The following is a 10,346-nucleotide window of genomic DNA, read 5'->3' on the forward strand; positions in this document are numbered from 1 at the left end:
GCGTGTGCTCTTCTAGATTCACTATCCAGTGGAATTCATTTGCCATGTGGAACTAGAAGCAATTCGAGCAGGAATAAATTTAAGAAGACAGCTAATCCAGAATCCTCATTTTTTCAGATGAGCTAAGGTTGAGAGCTAAAATAACTTTCTGTAAGACGCAGGGCTAGTTTAAAGCAAATACTAGCACGTCAGAACCACATCTCAACCCCCAGTAGTCCTTACCAGTAAATCATTTGCCACCTGGCTGGAGTCAGTTCTCTCTCAGAAGGCCTCCTGCTTGCACCAAAGATGTGCCACATGGTTGCAGATTCACACCATGTTGCATTTTCAATTAAAACAGCTAAATGGGGTGTTTTAAAAGGATGATTTCCAAGCTGCCAGGACAATAATGCCACAAACTCCACCAGATTTTATTAGTTAAATGACAGCATAAATCATTGGGGAAATGTGTGCCAACCGGAGAAACAGCAATACCTCAAACTCTTAGAGTACTGAACGCCATCCAGTTGGCTGAGAAAAAACCATGTGGCTTAAAATCATTTTTTGCAATTACTATATTAGCTAGTTCATAGTTTTTGGCAGATATGCCCCACATGCATAGTCGAACTCAGCTAATTTTCACTCTGCTGATGGACAAATGTTTTGGGGTTTTTTTTTGTGTGTGTGTGTGTTTTTTTTATTCTTTTCTTCAGAAAAACCACCCAGAGAGTTTTCATGAAATCTGAGGAAGTGCATCAATAAGTGAGCCCATTTGTTACACCCTGGCTTTAAATAATGCATATTAAATAGGCCACCCAATATTCATCACACAAAAAAATTCTACTGTGCTAAGATGATGACTTAAGAATATCAATCATACTAATTACTAGAGTCTGAAAGTCAAACAGCAAGATTTCCGGAGTCCTTTTTGCTTTTCTCTCTTGAATTGAGCTTGCCTTTCAGAAAGCAGGAAGCAAAAAATAAGTTACTTACTATGAACGTCTCAAAAATCATTATTAGTTCTTAATAGTTAGACAAGAAATACCATACAATGCTACATCAGTTTCTTTAAGCAATGAAATATTAACATGACCAAAGGAATGAAAGAGCTTTACTATTAAATTTGTTTTTTCCCCACATTCATGTTGCTTTTCCATGTTTTCTTCTTGGTACCTTATCAATAAATGGAAATATTTTAGAATAATTTTCCAAATAGTTATTCTCCAAAATGTGCTTGTTCGGCATGCCTGGACCCTCTAGGAGGCGTTGTACTTAACCTTTCTGGCTCTGGAGTCAAACTGAATTTTCTCTAGGAGGGTCAAAATGGCCCACTGAAACCGTCTCTATTACACCGAGTTCCCAAAGACTTGGCCGAATCTTCACAACTTTTCCTATCAGATATGCTTGGTCTGTGGAGCATCTTGAAAGAATACAGAAGCCAAAGGTTATTTTCAATCTGTGCAAAGTGATAACATCTTCTCATATTAAAGCGGCCAGCTTCCCAGATAGAAAATTTTGTAAGTAAAAGGTATAAGATAAAGAAAAACAAGATAAATTGACCAAGTGTGCTTTAAAATGTCCCATAAATTTAAAAGCCCTTCTTCCCTCAGCTGATCATGGGAAGAGGGAAGACAGCTGTGTTCACAGGGACCTCATGTTTAATGTACGGTAGTACAGTGAAGTCTCAAATGGGACCCTGGGTGCTAGCATCAGCCATCAATTGGAAACTTGTTAAAAATGCAAATTCCCAGGCCTCTGCTGAGAGGATGAAAAAGGGGTACGCAGTACTCCTTCCAAATGATTCTCATGCCTGCTAGTTTTGAGAAGCGGATGGAAGTCTAGCCTTTGAGGTCAGAGTGACTAGGTTCACATACTAGGATCTGCCCCTGCTAAATGCTGTGACTTTGACCAAGTTAGTTAACTTTGTGTATGCTTTCATTTCCTCAACTATAAAATGAAGACGACTGCTCCTAACTCATTATGATAATACATGTAAAAGTTTGGCAAAATGCTTGACACATACTAAGCACTCATTAAATGTGTCATTTTCTCAACTAGGAAGATGATCAAAGACTTGCTTTTATTCCACTTTACTCATCTACTTATTCGATGAGCATATATTGAGCATTGACCACATGACAGACTGGGGCACTCAATTACACAGGATTCGTGGCTGCATCAGAATGACCCAGGGGGTTCTGAAGAAACCCCACTGCCTGAGCCCCACAGTATAGCAAATCAAAGAATCTCAAAGAATCTCAAGAATCTCAAGGATATGTTATAAAAGCTACTCAGGATATTTTAACAGGAAAAGCAAACCTGCAAGCAAAAATTACAGCCCAAAGTCAAAGGAGCGGGGGCTAGTTTTATACACATGATCTCAAAAAGCTTTTAGGGGGTTTGTTTGCCCAGCAAACTTTCATTGGCCTCATATACTCCTCTCCTGCTTTACTGGTCTCCTTAAGAAGCACAAATCATGCTTCCCTGACTCTTCAGTGCTGGCTACCATGCTGGACCATGAGTTTGACGATGCAACGAGAAGTGAGCTCTATTATCGGGCCCTCCCAACACCTGGAGCCTGAACACCAACTTTGAGGGCGGAGTAGTCCAGCATAGCCGTCACCTCCATAACCAACTCTCGTAAAAGCACATTTCCCTAAATCTATTACCCAGGCCTGAAGGCTAGACATAATGGTTTCACACGCCAGTCTCCAAGAAGAGGAGCGAGGGGCAAAGCTTTTATAGTAATTAAAAGAGACACTCAGGCCCACTTCATGCCATTCATTAATCTCCATTCTCCTGTGATAAATACAGAATGACAGACCAGGACCAGGCTAAGGAGCTCAAGGGAGGACCCTTGAAGACTCCTGGAGCAGCCCTCAAAACCTCTGCAGCAGGGCCCCGGGCTCAGAGAAAGGTAGGAGGAGGAGCTCAGCACCTTGTCCCCTTATGTCACCAGGGAGCTCTGAAGAATGCCCACTGGATATGCGACCCCACTCTGCTTTGCCTCATAGCAATTTAAAGAACAGATAAAAAGGAAACAGCATGTATTGTAATGAGGAAATCAGAGAAAAATAATAAAAGCCATGATGATTTGTGGAGGGTTTTCTAGTGCCAGGCACTGTGCTAGTGTCTTCTCATGTAGTATTTTATGTCATTGTGGCAACCAGCTTCCTAAGACCCCTGCCTCCTAGTATTCACACCCTGGTGCAGTCCCCCTCATTCACTGAATCAGTTAGTACATGTGACCAATATAAATTCCAGAAGTAACTGTCTGCGACCTCTGAGATCAGATCACTCAAGGCACCATCACTTCCAACACAACCTCTTGAATCACTTGCTCTCGGGGAGCCATGGCGACGTCAAGTGGACACTCAAGCAGCTCTTTGGTGACGGCCACGTGGAGACCAGGCCACCTTGGAAGTGACCCCCTGCTCCAATCAAGCTTCAAAGCTTCCAGCTGAAGCCCCAAACATCAGAGAACACAGAAGCCATCACCCGGGGCCCTGTCTGAACGGCTGGCCCACAGAGCCCGTGCGATAACTGTCCTGAAATCTAAGTTCTGTGATTTGTTATGCAGCAATAGCGAACTCACGCCTAAGCGCTCAATACTCTCATAGTTGACAAGGGTTGAAGTGACTCAGTCATGGGCACAGTCAGTGAAGCGATGGGGACTGGACTCCAGGCATACAGATTTGAAGTTCTGGTTCCTTTTCCATCAGACTGCTGACAGATAAACATGAGGTGTGTAACCTACTTCCCAGCCTTTTATTAACCCCTAGAATGCTGGGGAGCGCAAGCGCACTCCTCCTGTCTTTCGCCAAAAGTGCCGGGAGCACTATCGCGCTCCTCCTGCCGTGTCTATTAGATGCTAGTAGTTCACTCTTTATGTGGGGGAAAAAATGTAAAAACCTTAACTCAAAATGCCTTGGCAATTTTAGCATAGTTCCTAGGATATTGGTTGGCACTCAAAGGGTTAAGGGAAAAGTAACCATGTAATAGAAGCCTCCTAAACAGTTTGCCTGTCCCCAGTTGCTCTGTTCACTCTCCATGGCAGACACCATCCTGCTGGTATTTCAGCCATTTCTCTATGGGTAGAAGCTCCTGGAAGGTTGGAGTCCTGTCTTCCTTACGACAGCCTTGTACACAGTAGAAGGGTGTGGCTAGGATGTCACGTTAGTCCTGTGGACTCCCACCAACCTGCCTGCTTTGGCAGCTCTGCTCTACCATTTCCAGGCCAGGTGATCTTAAGCAAATTACCTAAATGCTGTGAGCCCCCGGTTCCCCACTCTTATAACAGGGCCAGTATGAACACACATTTCTGCTTGCTTGCACTGCATTAAAAAAAAGACTCTCATAAGGTATTTAGCACATTGACGGGCTCACAGTAAGTGCTCAATGAATGTTACCTATTTGAATTATTTTTCAAATGTGTTGAAAAATGTCCAACATTTTAAATGCCCAACAAAAGCTCTTCCCTGAACCTATCCTCCTATTGAAAGAGAATTTCTACAGATACAGCAGTGGTTCCCGGGTGGGAAGCGATTTCGCTCTGCAGGCACTGACACCTCTGGAGACGCCCTGGCCATGGATCCTACGAGAGCCCAGCCTGCCCGGCCTCCGGAAAGCTGCCCTCACTCCCCCATCCAGGGACGTGTGCAGACAGCAATTTGGCTCTTCCTTCCAGGAGGAAAAGAAAGGCAAGTAGGGTGTCCCTCCCCCTGGCCCAATAAACAGGGGAGGAGAGGGATTGTGCTTCCTCCTATCTCTTAATCCCATTACATTCTTATCATTTTGTCAGTGCAGACTAAGCTCCTTAGCTCCTGCCAATACTCACTGTAAGGCCTTCCCCTGTGGTTCATTCTTCCTTAGTCTTGGAGCTAATAGGCTGTCAAGTGTCTCACTGTCCCCTCTGGTGATTTCTACTTAAATGCTGTTCAGAGTCCCACCTCCCTTTGAACTTAGCTTCATGGTTCCTATTCTTTTTTCTCTCTTTACATATAAAAAAGTTTTCTGTGTAAAATTCTGTTTAGAGTCTAAAATATGCCCACAACCTTTTACTTCTGGGCAAGACTAAAGAAAGGGAAATACCAACCACATTCACCCATACCCAAATAAACACAAATTCCTAACACTGCAAGGTGCTGGGTTTAGTGTTTTTTTTTTGGGGGGGGGCGGGGGTAGGGGAGGTAGAGGGTGTATAAGTGACTTCTCCACTGTAACAGAGGAGATTTTTAGAAAGTATTAATAACTAGGAAACCAAGGCCCACATGAAGGATGCCACTAAGCAGGAACAGAGGGCCCAGGAGAGCAGAGGAAGAAAAAAAAAATGACACATGAGGACTCAGGAGAGTTAAGAGCAGTCAGCCTGTGGTGGGGGCGCTGAAGGATGGGAGAATCCTGACCTGAGTGAGGTGAGGAAGGACAGGAAGAGCACTCCAGGTGGAAGGGATGAAAGGCAAGGAGGCAGGAAAGCAGGAGGCAGTTTGCAAAGTGCTACAGATTTATGGAGAAACAGGGACAGAGATTACAAAAAATAAAGTTGATTAGGGGAACATACACTACCCCAAATTAGCAATAACGATCTTTAAAGGGAAGGAAATTTAAAGGTCTTTTGCAGATTACACAGCAATTTGGTGACATGGATTTCATAATTAAGAATAAGTAACATTCTAATCAATTTCTCAGGGATCCTGAGCTTAATCTCTTAGAGAAGAATATTTTCAAAGGAGGCAATGTCAAGTGAATGGGTAGATCACTCTCCTCAATATGTTAAGTTTCCCTCACTCACAGAACTAGCTATAAGTCAACTACTTTTCAACTAGTTTTTTTCCTGGTCTAGTTTTAAAAACTATTACCTATAATGAGAAGGCACATATTAAACAACTTAAGTCAGGAATCTGCTATTTATCAGCAATCATTTCAATGATTTCCAAGTATCCTCTAAGGAGACTGGTTTAAATGTGGAATCAATGCATATCCGAAGTAAACACGATATTGATAGGTCTTAAGGATGTCTGCACCTTAGTATATTTTTCTATTCTCTAGCCCAATCTTGGAAAGCTAGCAGAGTAAGCTCTCAAACAGAAATTCTGTGAATCAGAACTCACTTCCCTTTCTTCTTACAAACAAAAGGCCAAGCTCAAAAAGACCCAGAAACCATCACAGGCCATCAACCAATCTCAAATGGTGACTTCTTGAAACAGGAAAAAGCCCCTGCACAGTGTTTCTCTGTCCTCCCAGTCCCCGTGGAGGCTCCCTGCACAACGAAACTGGAGGACACAGGCGCAGGCCAGGCGAGCTTACCATATACCACATGCTCGGCCACTTGGGATCATTGAAGTAAGTAGACTGGGCATGACTGAAGTCATAATCCCTCTTGGTCCGTTTTTTCACCACTTGCTGTTGGATCCACTCCACCTGCCAAGAAGAAGAACATCTGGTGAGTGGCCGGTTCCATCGGGTTAGCACAACATAAATGAAGGTCGGAAGCATGTACCCTCTTGAGTCAATTCTGTTTAAGTTATAGGCTTCATTCTGGCAACTAAGATCTCTGAGTTCAGGGACTCAGAGATGCTCTAAGCATCTAGTTCTACTTTATTATATGCAGGTTAGGCTTTTTTTTTTTTTGCCTTTTGTGATAGATCATTCATATCTCTCAATAATATGCTAACCTTTTCGTCTTTTCAGAAAGCAGCTCCATTCACAATTTATTGCGAATTGATAGTGTCAGTTTTTTCATCCTTACCTTATCTAAAGGTCAGCAATTTTTTTCTATAAAGGTCCAGATAATAAATATTTTAGGCTTTGCAGGTCATATGATCTCTATTGCAACTATTCATTCTAATATTGTAGCGCCATAAGCAATATATGAATGTTTGGGATTGACTGTGTTCTCAATAAACTTTATATACTAACACAGGTGGCAGGCTGGATAAGGCCCACAGGCCACAGTTTCTGATTCCTCCCTTATGCTATCATCAAATTGTTTAAATGTTCTGGAATTAGCCATCAAATGTAAAACTCATCCTGGGATCAAATACTCTAGGACAGTGATGGCAAACCTTTTGAGCTCGGCGTGTCAGCATTTTGAAAAACCCTAACTTAACTCTGGTGCCGTGTCACATATAGAAATTTTTTTATATTTGCAACCATAGTAAAAAAAAAAGACTTATATTTTTGATATTTATTTTATATATTTAAATGCCATTTAACAAAGAAAAATTAACCAAAAGAATGAGTTCGCGTGTCACCTCTGACACACGTGTCATAGGTTCACCATCACTGCTCTAGGACCACAAATTTTCAAAAAATGTCTTTCTACAACGTAGTGTGATGGAAAAGCACTATTTTGGAGAATCGGAAAACTAAAGCCCTAGACCTGTCTCTGGCAAAACACTGGAGAAGTCACTCAATTTTCGGAGCCATAGGCTCCTTTCCGGCTCTGAAATTCAATTCAAACCCACCAGATTTCAGAAAGTCTTAATATGTAGCTGCAACCTTTGCTTAAACAAAGCACTTGGAACTTTGAGTTTAATACAGGATTATAATCTAAATAGTAGAGGTATGAAGAAAGGTATTTTTTAAAATAGGTAATCATTATATCAACATAAAAATAAGCATGTTCCATTTTGAATGGAGCACCCCAAATGCAGTATCAGCCCTGGTGGCATTCTACCGTTTGTTCCTAAATTTTCTTTTGATTTCTTCTGGCCATAGCTAATTTATCACAATACTCTAAAATATTCTGTTCCACCATTTATTCCTACTCTTCACAAAGAAATTACAAATTGGGGGCCGGGGGGGGGGGGGGGGGTGGTGCTGGTTTGCCCTGAAGGGTGTCCTGGATCCCTGCTGTGATTCCATACCCACCCAATCAGTAATGATTTCAAAACCTCTCTTGCCTACTTGATTAAAGTTTATTGAAGGAGAAGGGATACTAAAATACTGACAGTAAACTCAACATGCGTAGCTGTAAATAACATAGCAAAGGCCAAAAGCCAAACTAATAAATTTCTAGGATTTTCATATTGGGAAATATATTCAACAGGAATATTGGTATGCAAGATGAATTTAAATAGTGAATTCCTAACATCACTAATAAAGTGAACAGAATCACATGGCCTCCTAAATAAATATCCAATCTCTTTATGATTAGGATCACAGCTAAACATCACATATTTGCCTATTCTGATGGGTAATTTAAGCAAAATTAGTTCAGGGAAAAAGTGAATAAGTAAAAACTAATATCTGAAAAATAAAAGTTTTTCTGATCATGTTTTAATTAATCTAGGCCAAGTGACTCTCTAGCACCTAATCATTCTATACCCCTTTCCCCCACATACACAGGCACATATGCACACTGGATAAGAGGTATTACATGTTATTTCTTCAAACTGTTGGGCAATAGCTGTCAGTGAAGCTAATAGGCATCTTGTTTCTTTAATTGAAGATACTGCTTTTTAGAAATTACATCAAAACTAATGTGGTATTAAAATGTGTAAATTTATTTTCAATGAGGAGAATAATTTTTAAGTGACTGTGTTTCTAAAAACATAGGAAACAAATCAATTTCCTTCTCAATCAAAGTGGAAAAGCAAGCATGGGCATGTATATACTTTTCTATTTCCAGGAAACATTTTAATCTCTTGATTTCAATCTTTCTCTGGTATGAGTTTCATTCACTCATGTATTCATTCAAAAAGAAAAAAAAAAAGCATTAAGTGCCAATTCCATACCAGACACTGTGCTGGGAATACGAAGATGCGTAAGAATAGTCTTTGCCTTTGAAGGACTTAACATTTTACCAAGGACTATTTAGCAAGTACTCCACCACTCCCCACTTCACAACAAGGAAATTATCACCATGATTGACATCTGGGGCAGGCCTCATTACTGTATGAATTAGAGCATTTATGACAATGTTGAGCAAATTACATTTGCAATCCTTAGGTTACTGTCTGTAAGTCTTATCCCAACAAGAATGAAGCATTTCATATTTGCACACTTGGTAAAAGAAGGCTGCAGATCTGTGCAGACAGAACTCTTTTGAAACTAATCTATATTGGCAGTGGCCTTTTCTAACAGAACCTCCATAAATTCCGAACTGCCAACATATGTGCATTCATAAACCAGAAAGGCTCACATCTCCCCCAGTGTGAACTCAATAAAGAGATGACTAGAGATAAGGACAAGTCAATACTGAGGTGGGGGTGGCTAATTGTTTCCACAGTGAAGCTTCTACAGTACACTTCACCCTATACCACCCCCACCCCACCCCGCCACCTCCACACAGACAAATGGGATAAGTATGTGAGAAAACCAAGAGAAAGTCATTTTCCTAGATGAACTATACGTACTAAAATAGAACAAAATATCTTACCAAATAGCATCCCTTCTGTAATTTTAACAAACAAAAATGCTTATTTACAGGGCTTGGTGGCTAGAAGGTGGTATAGTGACTTGGCATCTAGATTTGACTCTGTCTGATCACAGGGCTGCAATGCTCAAGAAAAGTACAGTGGGGATTATTTTAGAATCAGATACCATGTATTTTGCCTTGGTGCTTTATGAGTATGCAGATATAGCCCTACAATTTTTGGAAAGCGGGAACAGCACCTCTTGGATCGGAATATTTCTATGTCTGGAAAGACCATATTTATATTTCTAAACTAGTATCCATATGTCCGTCCTTGAGCCCTTTCAGAAAAAGCTCAGGAGTAATGCATTGTACAGATTTCATTGCTTTCCAAGAAGCCCAATGCAAAGAAAAGACACTTAGAAATTCATTTTCATAAAACTATGGTCAGCCCAGGAGAATAAAAAAACGGTGTGCTTTCCCTCACTGGTTTAACGTCTACGAGTGCTATTTTCTATATAGCATAAAAACCACAGGAGCTTGAAATCTTCAGTCTATCCTCTGTTAATTTCAGCAGACGTGCAGTACATGGTTTTAAGGACATTCCCTCCCTCTACCCACAGAGCTCTCCCTCCTCCCTACACAGTCCAAGTGAACATCGGGCATTCTCCTCTTCAGAATCTTTGCTAAAGATGTTCCCTTTCATCAGATTTCACTTGTCAAGAAAAACACATTTGCTGATAATTATGAGATCTACCCCCACAATCTCAGCTGAACTCGTAATTCATTATTTTGAGATTTGCCAGCTTTCTGATGCTATATACCTGGGGAAGGCAACTTGTCAGCAATAGGGAAAATGCAATCATGTGAATATACATGATATCTTTCTCATGATAGCGTATGAAAGGTAAAGACTGCATGGTATCATATGGGGAAACTTAAAAAAAGTCAAACTCATGGAAATAGAGAATGGAAAAGTGGTAGCCAGGGGCTGGGGGGGGGGGGGGGG

The 10,346-nt window shown here is 41.1% G+C and overlaps 1 protein-coding gene across 1 annotated transcript in view; it reads right to left on the reverse strand.

Moving 5' to 3' along the window:
• The window catches only part of PCSK5 (proprotein convertase subtilisin/kexin type 5), a 416,138-nt gene that overhangs the window by 335,951 nt on the left and 69,841 nt on the right, over positions 1–10,346 (reverse strand). The window contains exon 3 of the mRNA XM_006776508.2: positions 6,286–6,399. Within this exon, the coding sequence (XP_006776571.2) occupies positions 6,286–6,399 (114 nt within the window). The remainder of the gene's footprint in view (positions 1–6,285; positions 6,400–10,346) is intronic.

The sequence above is a fragment of the Myotis davidii genome, unplaced genomic scaffold (assembly GCF_000327345.1).
Source record: "Myotis davidii unplaced genomic scaffold, ASM32734v1 scaffold228, whole genome shotgun sequence".
In the NCBI taxonomy this organism is placed as follows: domain Eukaryota; kingdom Metazoa; phylum Chordata; class Mammalia; order Chiroptera; family Vespertilionidae; genus Myotis; species Myotis davidii.